Source organism: Mirounga angustirostris, unplaced genomic scaffold (genome assembly GCF_029215605.1).
Source record: "Mirounga angustirostris isolate CCGP_5_RB_7025 unplaced genomic scaffold, mMirAng1.0.hap1 SCAF_17, whole genome shotgun sequence".
Taxonomy (NCBI): Eukaryota; Metazoa; Chordata; class Mammalia; order Carnivora; family Phocidae; genus Mirounga; species Mirounga angustirostris.
Window position 1 is genome coordinate 57,195,638 of NW_026991725.1, and position 15,975 is coordinate 57,211,612.

Consider the following 15,975-nt stretch of genomic DNA (forward strand, 5'->3'; position numbering starts at 1 on the left):
TTGTAACAAGTCTCAGCATGTGAAGCAGAGAAGTCGGGTCTGGCTACACGGACAACGCAGGTTTAGCCGGACACGGTGTCTGCGTGTGTGGCACCCTTTGCATTGAAACACTGCCCACCCTCAGGGAAGGATGGAGGACGCCTCAATGAGATGTGATTATGGGCAACCCGAGAGCGCGTGAGAGAGCGAGGGAGGGAGAGCGAGAGAGAAGCGTACGTACGGCAGGCAGGACCGGGTGAGGTGTTTGGGTTATTCTTGCTAAGGGCTCTGGTCTGAAGCCCGGCCCCGCCGTCTCCCAGCACAGGCCGCCCTACGTCACCGAAAGAGAGTCAAACTCCATTTACAATGATACTCTGACTGCACCTGGCTCTCCCCAGTGTAAATGCTGATGTAGAAACCAGGCCCAGGCACACCTGGGCCAGGGCTGACTATCTTCCTAACCTTTCCTCATTAGAGCATGGATTGTGTTCTCTCCTCTGTCTTGGAATGGAGGTCCCTAATATATAGAAACCTGGTGTGTTCTCTCACACACGCTGCCACTCTTCTACCCCAAAGCTCAGGTCCATCATACGGCCAGCTTCCCCATTCCCCATCCTTATATCCTCAGCTTCCACTGGGGCTTCCACCTTCCGAGGCCGGTGGTGCAGTAAAGAGGGCCCTGGACGAGGCTGGGCTGTCCAGCATGGTGCTGTGCCAACCAGCTGCGTGACCCTGGAAGAGGCAGTTCAATGCCTCCCACAATCACTGAGCGCTTCCTACAGATACGAGGCTCTGCTAGTACAGAAAATAAGGAAATGTGTCTATTGGGTGGTAGCTTACAGCTCATTAAGGACACGGTCCTGTTCACACACAATCCCGACTCCAGGCAGTGAGAACCACTGCATGGAGGCAGAGATGTGTCCCTGAAACCTGCTGGTGGGTGACTGTAGAGACCCCTTCTCCCCTCTGGCTTTAATTTCCTCATCTGTCAGAGGTGAGGGCTAAACTCCAGGACGTCTCCAAGGACCCTCCCAACACCGCACTATATTCCCCATTCCCCTGGTCCCTCCAGATGCGGCCAGGGCAGCCCTCTGCATCTCTGGGATCAGAATATGCGGCCATGCAGTTAGGTCTCCTGAGAATACACTAGAATGGAAGTCAGGGCCAGGCACGCCCTCCACACCCAGGCGTAAGCAAACCTCACCCCACCACAATGGATTCTTCAGGCATTAGCTGCCTTAGGGGAGCGAGGGAAAGAGGCGGCCTAGCCCTTCAGAGCCCCTGTGACTTCCGTGCGCCAGCCAGGTGTGTGCAAGCCTGTGCATCCGCAGGTGCCGGCAACGCCACAGCCTTGGCACCCATCACACCACAAAGGTGTGAAGACCTCTGCTGTCATTTCTCTTGCCACACCAGAACTCCTCTAACATTAACCAGGCAAAGCTCTGGAACCCCTGAGTCCGTCAGGGTGCCTGGGCACCCAGCTCAGTTATGGGAACCGACCAGGCCTCCGACCCACGACTGGATACAAGAAGCCAGCGCGGCCGGCTCACCCTTGGGCAAGCCACTGCTCTCCCCACGGACCACGGCAAGGGTTCACTGTGAACCCAGTGAGAACAGCTAGCACTGTGGGACATGACTTCTCACCTCCACAGGCATCACGGAGGCTAGCTGGTTCCCAAAAAAAAGTACATGGCTACCTGAAGGAAGTGAGCCTCAGGCTCCTGCCCCAGTGAAAGCCACCATGGCCTTGGAGTGGCAGCCTCTGATAAGCACCACTGATAAGCACCTGCAAACACCAATTTCCAGCGGGGGTCTGGGCACCGCGAGCACGGTCAGGCCACCATACTCTCACTGGCTGAGGGGAAGACAGGTACAACCCTCACCTGTGGGCTCAGAGGAAGAAAAGTGAATCATTCATATTAGACTTTGAAGGGCAGCCCATCCACCTCCCTCCCATCCAAAGGTACAAACAGAATTCCAAAAGGAAGGTTACCTGACAAGGGACAGAGAGCAGGTGAAGCAGAAGCTGGGCCTTGGAATCACGCTCTAAGACCAGGGGGCTCCCATGTGGCTGGAAGTGGGTCATGAGTGGGACTGTACAAAGTCCTTCAAAGCCTGCATGGCCTTTGGGGAGTTTCGGTCCTCCTCCACCTGCACCATCCCCACCCCGTAGTGTCCCACTGGCTTGGCAAGCAAGCCCACACTCCTTGGACGTTAACAAAACCAGGCTCACCAACAGGAAGACGGACTCTTCTAGGACCGAGTGGAGATTCCTCCTTCCCTTGCCCCTCCCTGCAGGCTGGCTTGATGAGAAGGGCAGCAGCCATGCTGTTTGCAGCCCCTTCCACTTCGAGGAGCTCGTCTCAAGGAGCTGACTGGAGTCAGAGCAACCGTCAAAGCTCGGCAATGCCAGTCTCCATGCTGCCATGACCAGGGCAAAACCACTTCTCTATCAGCCCACTCTGTACAAGGGCTGGTCCTTTCAGGCCCTTCTCTACACTGAATCCATGACTGACTCACTCTGAAAACACAGACATGCGACACTAGGTGGGGGCCATGCCATCAGGGACAATCTCTGCTGGCCCCATCTTTCACTTTCCTCCTCCATGTTCTGCCTTTCTCCTCTTCCATTCCTAGTGCTTCTGCATCACGCCTGCCTGCCAGGGGCGCCCGTGAGCACTGCTCAGCCTGCCCCCCACCAGAGCTGGGGAGAGAATAGACAGGAAAACAATGTGAAGGGGAGGCAGCCACACCTCTGGTCACTCGGAAGTCATACTTCTGCCAGGAAGGTGGGCAGCCCTCCCCACCATCTCCCGGCCTGGGCTAGGCAGTGCCACTCAGCCGTGCAGACCTGGCCCAGCTCATTTCTTCCGTGAAACCTTTCAGGCAGAGTCAGCTCACCCTCCTCTGTTTCCAGAACACTTTGCCTCAGCTCCCTTTATCATACCCTCTGTGTAGGCTAAATACTGGCCCCCAAAGATATCCATGTCCCAATCCCCGGACCCTGTGCCTATGACCTTAGATGGCAACAGGGACTCTGTAGGTGTGGTTAAGGCAAGGATCTTGAGATGGGAGAGGAAGCGCTGATGTGGTGGGCTCAAGGTCATCACAAGTGTCGTAAACAGAGGCGGGAGAGGGGACAACAGAAGCAAGAGGCAGCATGACGTGAGGAAGGGGCCACAAGCTGAGGAGTGCAGGCAGCCCCCGGAATCTGGAAAGGCAAGGACACGAGCTCTCCCCTGGAGCCTCCAGAAGGAACCAGTTCTGCCCAGAGTTACTGATTCTGGACTCCTGACCTCCAGGACAGTCAGAGAACAAATGTGTGTCGTCTTCAGCCACCAGGTTAGCGGTGACTTGCTAGGGCAGCCACAGGCAACCAGTAACACCCTCCCCATGTTGAGCGTTGGTATCAGTACCCTCTCCCCAGAATGAAGCCACCTCGGAGTTCACTTCTGACATACTCCAAGCACTCAACAGATGCTTGTGAGCGAGTGACTCTTCAACACACACATGCACATGGGCCAAACCAGCCCTTGTGAAGGATCCCCCTTCCTTAAGAACCCCCACCTGCCTACTATCGTTCCTGCGATTTCACCAGTGTAATCACTCCCTAGCTTCAGAGTTCTCTCACCGTAAAGAACATGCCCTGCCCTGCTGAAGAAAAGATGCTTCTGAAAAAGTGTTTTGTGAGGAGAACGGAGGGCAGGAGAGATTAAGCCACAAACATATTAAGCTGCCTACACACAATAGATACCTTAAGTGGCTTGGCTTATCAGATGGTTATCGTTGCCCATTTCCCAGGGAAGTCCAAAGCAAAAGACTCAAGCAGGGAGAGTGGGTGCAGCGGCACTGGGGTCTTGGGGGGGAGGGGGCGGTGTCCAGGAGGTAAGGGTGCAGGGACTGTGCCCCTGGAGAATTCTGTGGCCTGGCTGTGTGCTACCCAGCCCCGCCTGTGCATGAGTGTTTCAGCATCACATGTGCACATGTAAACATACTAATACCACTTGCTTGGCTTTGTTTTTTCACCCCCAAATGTTTTCTGTTGCTAACTCCCATAAAATGACTCTTTTTCGACAGTTCTTTCCCTGCTGCTACTTAATTAGTTTCCTAACCAATTACTGCAAGCTGTTCACTTTCCTAATACCCGAAGTCATTTCTGTCTCTGCAGGAGGGAGCCACCCAGCCCATTATCACAGACTCACCCCACAGGCCGGCCGCAGCTGCTGCAGAGAAGGGCACCCACAGCCCTGAAGACCTCCAACAAGGGTGCCAATCACAGCCCATCCTTGGCTGCGATCCCAGCAGAGTGAGGGCCACAGAAATCCCTCCACCAACTCAACAGAACTGCTGCTCCATCCAACTGCCCCCATCACCTCCTCCTGTAACTACAGAGCCGTGCACACGCAAAGGGCTGGGCAGATGGCACCCGGGTGGACGACAGGGCGTAACACCGTCTTCAGCCTCCTCTGTTAATTAATCCCAGGCATCCAGAAGCCTCCCCACTCAGTACCTGCAGGCACACCGGGGGAGGCAGAGAGAAGAACACGGGTACCTCCTTCTGGCTCATGGACACTGGATACAGGCAGGCAGCTAATGACTATTTTGCCATCCCAGACTCCCCATTTATGTAACTGGGAAGGAAGGTAAGCACACTGGACAGTCCCAGTGAGATGGAAAGGCATTCGCTGGGCAACACGAGGTCGCCGATTCCTCAGTACCCAGTGAAAGGCAAAGAACGCGGGTTCTTAGTGGGAGGCCTTCTTAAAATGTTTACATCAGAGAGTCAAGCACCAGAGCCAAGGGGACAGTAGACCCACTCACCACCCAGTCAGCTTCGCCCACACCTGGGTATGTCCTGTGTGTGCAGGCCAATACCAGGCCCCGTCGTGAGCTGCTCACGGTCCTACAGAGGGAGACCCACATGGCCTAAGTGTCCTAGGGAGAAGGGACAGAGGAAGGGGGGGCCCAGCTGACCTGGACCCACGTGGGAGTGGTACCTGTGTCTTCTCTTGGTTCTTGCAAACGATTCAGGGTTACCTGAAGAAACTTCAGAAACTGCAGAAACTTCCTACTGTACCTGACAAGTACTAATTTGTCCCGGTCCACCTCGCCCCCTCTACCCACTCGTTCCTGCATGTTCTCTGATTCTTTCCTCTACAGCGTTCAGATTCTAACCCTGGAAGCATAAAACATTAACACCACCCCCCACTCAGGCCCCTGTATATAAAACAGCCCTTCCCTCCCCACCTACTCCCACTTCCCAAAGGGCAGCCCACAGGCTGCAGATCAGGACCAGGCAATCGGAGAACCTGGCTGCTTAGCCCACACCTACTGGTTGAGCTCCCACAGTCAGATGGCAAACCCCCTGCACTGGGTTTCCCCACCCACAAAACGGAGGTCTGGACCGGGTCACCTCTGGAAACCCCTCTGCCACAACAGAGTCTGTTCTGTTCTTCATCCAAACAGCACCATGGTTCGCCACTGGTGGCTTCCATGCCCCAGCTGTTTCATGTGTGAGATGTGTCCCCCAGGCCAGCATATAGAGTTGTAAATGACAAGAAATGACAAGGAAAAGCTACCAGAGGCAGAATGCTGCACTTTGTAATAACGCCAGGCTCAAAAGTCTTAACAAGCCCATGTCCCCAAGCTCCTCCCCGACTTACTTTAAAAGGAGAGGAGGAGAGGGTCTTAAAGTTTGGTCCCGATTCCAGAGAACAAGGTCTGTACTGAAGGTCCCAGAGAGACACAAAGAAAACGTCCCTGCATCTACATGCTTCTTTCTAATGTGTGAAGTCTCATGCATCATAGTGAATCAAACTTAAGGAAAAATGGTGTGTGGCACCTGTTAACTTCACCACTGACCCCCGACCTTTGGACAAGAGGATTCCACTGTCAGCTGGGAAGAGTTCCCGATGCCACCTGGGTTCATCTATGCCATACCCTGCTCAATCACTTCAACACTTCAAAATAACTTAAGGTTGGCCCAAAGATACTCTAAGGCAAAGTGGCCAGCAGGAAGCCCAGAGGCCAAGCACAGGGGGCCTTCCTATGACCCATCCCTGATCGCTATTCCCTGCCTCCAAGGAGCCACCACATAGTCTCCACCAGGACTGCACCTAGTGCCTCGCCTTCCAGCCAAGGGACTGTGAAAATGTCACTCCCAAAGAGATGAAAACTAAGGGACTCATGAAAGGACCCCATGTCGAGAAAGCTAACACAGGTGGAGGCAAAGCACCTCAACTTCCTGGAATCACCTTCCACACAGCCCAGACTTGCCAGTGTCCCGCTTCCTGCCTCCCTGCCACTTGCCACTTCTCCCTGCAAAGAGCAGCCCCTACATGCGCCTCCAAGTTAACCGAGAAAGAGGAGTACTGTTCACACATCAGCCCACATTAGCAAAACACGACTTCTGCAGATGTTTAAAAAAGAAGTCCGTTATTTTGGAAAAATAAGTTAACTACACGGTCAACACAAGAAGAGGTACCTTGTCCGTGCAGACACGTGGCCTGGCCTTCAGACAACTGGATAATTCTGCCACAGAAGGAGGTCCCTGCAGTTGGCATATCCAGCAGTACAGCTGGGGGGCTGGGGAAGGACAGCCTGGGGTTATTTCACAACTTTCACTCAAGTGGCACCAGACTGTATCCATTTTAAAGCTTCTAGGAAGGTTCTGCGCAGATTTCTGCTTCAAGTCAGAGGGCTCCCAACCGTGCGTGACGGCAGCTGCAGACCCCAGTGCAACGTGCTGCGTCCGCAGGGCCTCCGGGCTGGCTTCCCCTCTCTAAGGGCTCCCCATCTTCCTCAAGGGGCTGGGTAAAGAAACACTTCCAGGGGCAGAGTTTGTTTTTGAAACTATCATTACCATAGCAAGCACAGGACCAGCGAAGAGCAGCCGAGCAGAGGAGGGGAAGGAGGGAAAGCGGGCAGCGAGGAAGGCCCTGCTCAAGGCCACCCCGCCAGAACAGAGGAAGAAGCTTAAAACCCACAGCTACCGCACTCCCAAACCAACACTCTCCCTACACCGTTCAGGCTCCTGGCACCTTGACACAGCAGGCCTGCCTGTTCCCTGGAAGCCAAAACCATGTGCAAAAGAATGAAGGCCAAAGCAAGGCTGAACACAGGACAGATTTAAAAATAAATCTAAAAACATGAGACTAATCCATAAAATATCTTCTTGGGTTCGCCATCTCACCCTCCCCTTTGCATCCGAGGAAGCGTCTCTGCCCCTCGGCCCGGGAAGGCCGTTCTGATTCCGCACATCTCCGCCCCACGTTCGTCTACCCGGCCTGCGGGCCTGAAGTTAGTTTAGTTTGCCCAGCTTCAACACACAAGGGAAGCTACTCCCGCTGCCAGTTTGTGGCTACAGACAAACTCGACGGGTGGGCAGGATGCCGAGAGCCCAGCCTGGCCCTCGGCCAGCACCATTCCCTTCCTGCATGCGGGAAGCAGATGCTGGTGGAGTCGGCCACTGCTAGACACAGTGAAGGATGGGAGCACTGGGGAAAAGACACCATCCTTCTTCCAGAAGGTGTCCCACCTGGTTACAAATCCCAGTCTGTTGCTCAGAAGTTGAGCGACCCCCACCATATCTCTGGGCCTGTTTTCTCCTCTATGAAATGGATACAATATCTATCAAGGCAATGTCAGGAGGACCACACTAGAGATCGTGCCTGGAGAGCCAACACAGCACTGGCCCAAGGACGCTGCTTCTCCCCAGTCTCCGCGACAAGTAGGAAAGTGGCCAATGGCCTCTCTTTCCTTTCAGGAGACTTTTCTGACTCCCCAAATGACCCACTGCCTTGAACAGGATGCACATCATGGTTTTGTTCATGTGGGTCCTAACAGACTGTGAGCTTCACCACGAGACGGGCCTCCTTGTGGCCATGTGTTTCTCCCCCACAAGCTCCTTGCTATGGACACAACGGCCACACTGGTTACCAACGAATCCGACACACCTGCCTCTGCCTAGGAAAGTGTCAAGTGAGGAAGGAACAAAGCCAGAGCTTACAGAAGAGGTTCTCAAACATTAGTGCTTCCTAAAAATTCCCAGGAGTGGTGACTTCAACTGTGAAAGGTGGGCCTTGCCCTCCGGAGGTTCTTAGGGGAATGTCTGCAACCAGATGCCATGGGGGACACAGCAAAAGTACCTCAGAGACCGTTCCTAAAGAGCGTAGGGCCGAGCTGTGCCACCCCTCCTATGGCCCTGGGGACCTGGGCACTATTCAGGGCTTTGACACAGCCCCAAAATAGCTGAAATTTGTCAAGAATGAAGTGGGTGAAGGTCCTGAGATCAAAGCAACCTCCAGGACTCTGTCTTACAGGAACCAAACCCTTATAAAGGAGCCACAATCTTAACCTGTTAGCATTTGGCATCCTCTGAAGAATGTTCCCACCAAGCTCACCTCTCAACACAAAGACAGACGCCCCAAGCACAGACACCCCAGAGTAAGTGCGCCGGCTGGACCTCGGCATTCTGTGGGATGGACAAACCCACGGCTGCCCCTGAAAAAGGCCTGTACACAAGGGCTAAAAGTGTTTTCCTGATTATGTCTGGGGGTGTGAACTAAGCTAAGGGTCCTCAGCGGCACAGGCCCTACAAAGTCACACAGCTCTGGTTTGGCCTGACTCCCAGGGCAAAGAATGGAGAGAAGCCCCACACAGTGAAAGCTGGCCCTTAATGCCACACACTTGCCACGGAAGCAGAGGTACGATCCCGCCATGGTCTCCACACAGGAGAAACCCAGGGTCAGTTTGTTTCAGAGCAGACAGGGTTCAACACCATTAGACCATGATATTTTTTTTAAGAAAAGGAGATCTGACACGTGCTCCAACACGGATCAACCTTAAAGACATCATGCTAAGTGAAATAAGCCAGACACGGAAGGACAAATACTGCGTGACCCCACTTATATGAGGTACACCTAGAGTCGCCAGAATCATGGAGAAAGGAAGTAGCAAGGGGCTGCCAGCGACTACTGGGAGAGAGGCTGGGGAAGTAGCGCTCAGCGGGGACAGCTTCAGTTGTGCAAGACGAGCAGACCGATGGTGGTGATGGCTGCACAAGTGTCAGTCAGCTTGATGCCACCGAACCACCCTCTTAAAAATGGCTAAAACGGGGCGCCTGGGTGGCTCAGTTGGTTAAGCGACTGCCTTCGGCTCAGGTCATGATCCTGGAGTCCCTGGATCGAGTCCCGCATCGGGCTCCCTGCTCAGCAGGGAGTCTGCTTCTCCCTCTGACCCTTCCCCCTCTCATGTGCTCTCTCTCTCAAATAAATAAATAAATCTTTAAAAAAAAAAAAAGGCTAAAACGGTAAATTTTGTTATATATAACTTATAATTTAAAAACAAAGCACAAAAACCTGAGACAATCTTTTTGCCTGGCTTCTGGGAGGGAAAAGGAAGAGAACATGAAAGGAAGAGACCAGACTGCCCACAGCTCACCAGGTCCAGTCCCAATGCAGAGCCCCAAAACCTCACGGTCCAGCATGCTCCACCCACAACTTGGCCCCGCTTCCCCTCCGGACTTGCTCTTCTCTGAGAAGCCTCCTAATGACCTCTGGGATCCGATGAAATCAGTACCTTAGCTTTACATCGGTCCCCAAAAGCTCAAAGAGAGGTGGTAGAATTTGGTACAAAATGGGTAGATTACAGAAGAAGAAACAACAGCAGAGGAGAGAGGGAGCAGTTTGGGTTTCTAGATTCTTTACTCCATCCACTCCTGAAAAACCAGCGGCCCAGCCAAACTGCTCAGGCTCCCACTTGTCTGTGAGGCTGCCCCGAGCCCACCTCACCTCAGCTTGCGTTTGGGAAATTTCTTTTCCTTTTTTGGGAAATTCGCCTCTCTTCCACACCCACCAGTTACAGGGTACGTGGGTGTATCGAGAAAGAAATTTCCCAAAAAAGGAAAAGTGATTCCCAGAGGTTAGCCCCATCTCAGAGCTGCCTGGAAGAGAAAGGCAGTAGTCAGCCCCTGGAGCCGGACTTAGGGCCGAAGGCTCCAGACCTAGCAGAAGTCTCTCAGCATAAAAGCCTCTCAAAGCAGCCCTCAAGGTGGGCATTGGCCCAGGGATTGCAGCCCTCCTTCTCCTCTCGGGAACTCCTGACAATTGCCGTGCCCATGTTGGTCCCAGCCGAGGGGGCCCGGGACAACCTTACCCACTCTGCTCTCTGGAGCCTTCTGGAGGGACGAGTAATTACGAGCTATAACACACAACATACCTAATCCCTCTCCAGGAAACACCCCAGGTCTCACCTTCTCCCCACATTGAGAGCAGAAACTCTACAGCAATCCATTTACGAAGTTGGTTAGTTCAACTCAACAAACATTTACTAGGTCTGTGCCACCCAAGCCCCAGGCCAGACAATGCAGGGAGATACCAAGAACTATCAGGAGGCCCAACAATGAAAAAAAAAGTTGCAACCTAGTTGGTAAGATAACATTTAAACCAATGAAAACAAATAGCAATATTGTTCAAAAGTCAAGTAACAATTTGAAACAGACTGTGACTAAGTATTAAGGGAACAGCCCAGCCATAAAACGCTGTAATGTATTACATGCAGTAGATGAGCTGGCGAGCACTTGGGGGTGGGTGGGGCGGCTCCGCAGGAGGGGAGGATCAGCAGGGGCTACAGGCTGCTCAGAGCTGCAGCTCTTGGAGACCAACACCAAAATGGGGCCAGTATACAGCATGGTGCTCTGAGCACAGCACCACAAGTGGGACCTCTATGCTCCCCAGGTTAAGAGCCACACACATAAGCAATTCCGCTAGCCCCGTGGTCACCTGATATGCAGGGACACTGCACAGAAGCCCCTCCACACCAGGAACAGGCCTACCCCTATTCCACACCTGGCAGTTCACCACACCAGCCAGCTGGCTAACCCTGCCCCTTCACCTCCCTCACGCCCAGGGAATCAGACAGGTGAAAAGAAATCAAGTCAAACTTATATTTTAATTTTTAAAAATTAAAAAAAAAATTAAATAAGCCACTGACCAGATCACGAAGGGTTTCTCAGCCTCGGCACTGTTGCCATCTGGGGCCAGATCATTCCCTGTTGTGAGGCCTGTCCTGCGCATCATGGCACTCCTGGCCTCCACCCATAGGTGCCCAGAGCAACCTCCTTCACCCCTGCACAGTTGTGAGAGTCAAAGAAGGCTCCAGACACTGCCAGGTGGCCCCGGGAAGCACAGTGCTGCCCAGCTGAGGACCGTGGCTCTACGTCTAGGTTCTCTGAGAGAACACGCTCAGCACGGCTGCATGCGGTTCACACATGAACCCGTCTGAAAAGCTCTCCCGCTCCACGTCTCAGGACCCTGTGGGCCAGGGAGAGGCAGGCGGCTAGGCACCAGGAAAGCTGACCTCTGGGTTGGAGCTCCAGGATGCTGGACTGTGCTCGTCCACGGAGTGGCGAGGAAGAACAAGGCCCAAAACAGACCCCCGGGGTGGGAGAGGCCCCTCCAGAGTCCACCTGCAAGGCCCAGGGCAGCGGGTGCCAACGCTGACGTGGGCAGCAAACATCGGACTGCCCCCGTCACCCAGCCCCTTCTCAACTGCAGCCCAGATGCTGCCTTGCAGCTTTCCCCACAGGACTTTCCTAACACAACGGGAAAAACTCTTACAGGCCTGAAATGTTGCTTTAAAGGTATTTCACTGCAACTGTCACTCTTTTTCACTCCCAGAAATAGTGTCGCTCTCTTCCCTGGAGCTGCAGTGTATCTGCACTGCCTGCAGGCCGGGCGTTCTGATGCTAACTGGCACACCAAGTCAGTCTCTTCAGCTCCAAGGTCATCTGCCAGAAAGTGGCCCATGGCCCAAAACTCTCCACTCTGGGCGTCCCCCACAATGCCCTCTCTGTATGCCGAGTTTTTCCTGGGGCTTCTTTGCCCACATCGCTGGCACAGTCCCACCTCTTCCCCAGCAGCACATGAAATAATACCCAACCTACATTCAGGTTGCTGGGAGACCAAAACGTACTGCAAGGTGTCAGGACTCATGGCTCAACAGCCTCAATTACTTAGGAGCGGCTCTTGGGATGCAGCGTGTGTTCTGCGTTCATGTAGTAGCCGCCCTCTCTTTGTGCTTGTGCAACTGAGCTGAAGGGAACAAAACACTGTACTGGACTCCAGTTAGACCTGAAGAAAGACTTCCTGGCCAGAATAATCGGTCTCCAAGGACAGTCCAGGAACTCTATTTTTCGGGAAGGTTCATGGTCCAGCCCAGCCTGGATGTAATCCAGTGACCTCTGAGGCTCCTTCTCTGTTCGTCTCTGCAGGACTTAAGAACCAGTCAGCCAGGCACAGGGAGGACAAAGTAAGCTTCAAGGCTTGGAGGAGCCCAACTCCCACCCAGGACCACCATTTGTATGATGGCCAAGTTGGGAGAACACAGAGGGCAGTGCTGGGTCTGCCTCCAGGCCTGTTTCCTTTCCCTGAAGGAATGGGTGTCCTAGTGAATCAGTCCCCTTGCTCCTATTTCTAGTGAATTCTACCATCCCACTGGTGCTCACCTCCAATCTACTCTGGACCACAGATGCTTCCATGGCAAAAACCCTTGTGGTCTATCACACTCTATAAATATACTCACCAGGAAGAACGAGAAATAAAATTATTTTTAAGAAGGAACCAATGAGGTGATAGTTGAGGTAGAACTAACTATCACATCTATTAATTCCATACCTAGATATCATACCCCTTAATTCATCTGAGAAACGAAGTAGAGGAAGCATCACATCACCAAGATTAGGAACCCCGTGTGGGAATGGACTCACTTGTGGCCTGTTCACACAGCTGTAATGACCACCCTAAAATCCAAGTGTCGCAACAGTCTACGACTGTCCTCGGAGAGGACAGTTATTTCTGCACACACTTCCAGAACCCTGCTCTCACTCCTGTAGCAAAACAACGAACTCTGGATGGGATGGGGTCAACCTATTTTACATGCTATGTCTAGATTTTCTAGGACAGTCCCAATTAAAAATGCTGCCTACATAAACGCACAGACACACTCACAAACTCAAATGGAATAGGAAAAGGTGCTTAAATCTTCCATCTTCGTTCCTTTAAAAAGCTTAGAATTTGGTCCTACTTTAGATTAGTTAGGGGAGAACAATCTCCTTTAGAGGAAAAACTCAAGAGGCAAAACGGATAGAAAAAGAAAAGCCAGAACATTCCCCCTGGTTGGTTTTCAGGTTCTCCTCTGGACCAAGAACAGTAGACACTCATCCAGCCCAGGAAGCAGGGAGCAAACCAGGTGGGTGGCAAGGCAGGAAGGAGCCATATGCCCTGGCTTAGTGGCCAGGAGGCCTCTGAAGGTCCAACAGGAGGAGAGGGACCACCTGCAGCAATGGAACTGAGGCAGTCCCAGGACTACAGCACGGGAACGCGCGTGGGCTCGACTTCCACACACGCCCAAGGCCAGCCCCCCACCTGCCGCTGCAGGCCCACAGCCTGTTCTGCTTCTAAGTAGGAGTGCTCTGGCTAAGTGTGACTCCTGGCAGCCCGGGACGGAAGTGCCTTTCTCCCTCACTACTTACTCTCACCTGTCACCACTAACAATGCCTCAAACCAAAGGTCTGGGTTTTTAGAGCCACCTCTACCAGACGCCACAAGTTCTTCAAAGTCCGGGCTCCCAAAAGAAGGCCAAGCGAGAGCATATGCTGCTGCTGTTACAGACGACACACATGCAGACACAAAGAAGGGGCCTCAGGGCACAGATGCAGTAGGACACTCACCATCTCGTCCAGGGCATAGCGCAAGAGGCCGTGCTCGTAGAGGATGAAGAACCGCCGTTGCCATTTCTGCAATGGAGCACAGAGTGGGTGGTTAGGGTGCCTCTGGCCCCGATCTCCCCTCGCCGCGTCCCCGGGTCTCACAAACCTACGTCAAAGCAATGCGGGCTCCACAGCTTCCATTTCTGGGGCAGATGGCCGGAAAAGAGGGACCCAAGGCAAAAGAGCAGTAATTTTTTAGATGGCCCTGGGCCAGGGGAGAGACCCAAGCCACCCAGTGTTTTTCCACATGAGTTACTAAGATTTCACAGGATGCCTGTTTAATTGGCAAGCTCTTGAAGAGCAGAGATGGTATCCTGGTTCCCTTTTTGCATTCTCTACGTACCCAGCACAGAGATGCTCACATAATGTGTGCTGATGTTTGATAAACTGTACGGCACAGTATGGAATAACCTGAGAATGGTAGGCACTGATTCCCCGCTTCTGACAAAATTGAGGAAACTGCTATAAAAGGGTTGTTCTGATGACCCACAGGGAGTGGGAGACAGGGAAAAAGACTGCCAGGCTCCAGTGTTCACTGAGGATGAGAAAGCTAAGAAAAATCAAAACTGAGAAGGAGGGAGACCTGTGGGAATGACTGTGATGTCCAAGGAGTGATCGACCAGCAAAGGGCACCCCTCTACTCTCTACCCACAGGACAGGCTGCTGGGGGCCAATGGGGCCCCAAAGGCACTGACGACAGAACAGAAGGGACCACGAGAGGACGCGCTTTCCCTTTTGTGGGGGGAAAACATGTCCCGAACAAGAGACTCTTGGTCCCCGAATCCCAAAGCAAAGATCATCATGAGAATCCATGACCTATTTTCAACAGCTCAAAAAGCCCAGCAAAATTCATACTTTCACTGGCAATAAGCCACAAGAACTATCACATCTCTTTGCTTTGGGCCAGAATTATATCATTCATAATAATGTTTTTCCCATCAGAAGCTGGAAATGGCAACTCTGTATGACCCAAATATAGAACAGGAAAGGGAGCTGCTCCCTGGTTACTGCAGGCATTGGAATACAGTCACCCCTGCTGTCCTCCTGCCTGGATGGCAGGAACAGGATGCTCAGATAGCCTTGCAAAGAGGACCTGAAGACGGCTGGTTCCACGATGGGCGTCCAGGGAGAGGCCACTTGAAGTTTTCCTGAGAAACATTTTCAAGGCTCCTTTAAAGACAGTAATATCTTTAAAGTCAAAACCCATACTAGACTTAATCCTAAAGATCCCAGACATAATACAAGGTCTGTGGGGCACCACAGCCCCCACTCTAGACTGCAGCGTTCAGGCCAGGGGCAGAAGAGATCAAGAGGCAAAGAAGAGGCTCTCGGAGCAGGGGATGGGAATGGAGAGGAGCTGGAGCAATTTACAGGGTATGGGCGGCAGCACCTGGAAAAATCATGTGGAAAAGATGAGTCTTTTATTTATTTATTTATTTTTATCTATTTATTTTTTAAAGATTTTATTTATTTATTTGAGACAGAGAGAATGAGAGAGACAGAGAGCACATGAGAGGGGGGAAGGGTCAGAGGGAGAAGCAGGCTCCCTGAGGAGCAGGGAGCCCGATGCGGGGCTCGATCCCGGGACTTCAGGATCATGACCTGAGCCGAAGGCAGTCGCTTAAGAACCAACTGAGCCACCCAGGCGCCCCAAGATGAGTCTTTTAACTGGAGTCATCCAAAGGGGCTCCCGTAAAGGAACAAACCACTGGTTAGGGACAATGTCGGTTTAATCATCTCGATGCTCCAGCTCAGACTGGGCTGCTCCCAGCAACCTGTGCACAGCAGGGACCCAGCCTGGGCTGGGGTGCCCAGGAGAGATGGGGCAAAAGCAGAGTTGGCACTCCAGTCTGTCATCCCTTCACTAGTGCTCATTTGCTGAGCCCCTAGCCAGGGAGGACTGGAGGAAAGAGAGATGGGATGAGGAAGGGAGGGAATGAGGGAACTGGAAGCCTAATTAGCATAATGCAAATGTTTGCTGAACTGCTCTTCTGCCTTTTACATTTAACTGTTTCTGCAGTCAAGCTGACCCATGAAAACAGGAGGCACCATGGGAGAGCATCTCCTTTTAAAGAGTGGACCTGGCACAACTGGTATCATGGAGACTTTTCCTACAGGACCGACGAGTTTGCCAAATGGGGGTTCCCTGCTGATCCTGCCACGCCAGGATCCACTGTTCAATTCCCCATCTCCCTCTTCCACTCGGTTGACTTGCCCTTAGATGGGCA

General features: G+C 52.8%; 1 protein-coding gene across 9 annotated transcripts in view; it reads right to left on the bottom strand.

Moving 5' to 3' along the window:
* Positions 1–15,975, bottom strand: part of MPRIP (myosin phosphatase Rho interacting protein) — a 150,764-nt gene that overhangs the window by 105,453 nt on the left and 29,336 nt on the right. For all 9 annotated transcript variants that reach the window (XR_010408343.1, XM_064582082.1, XM_045889691.3 and 6 more), the window contains exon 3: positions 13,709–13,774. Coding sequence is in view for 8 of the 9 variants with exons in the window: in XM_064582082.1 (XP_064438152.1) it covers positions 13,709–13,774 (66 nt within the window). In the remaining variant the exon portion in view is untranslated. The remainder of the gene's footprint in view (positions 1–13,708; positions 13,775–15,975) is intronic.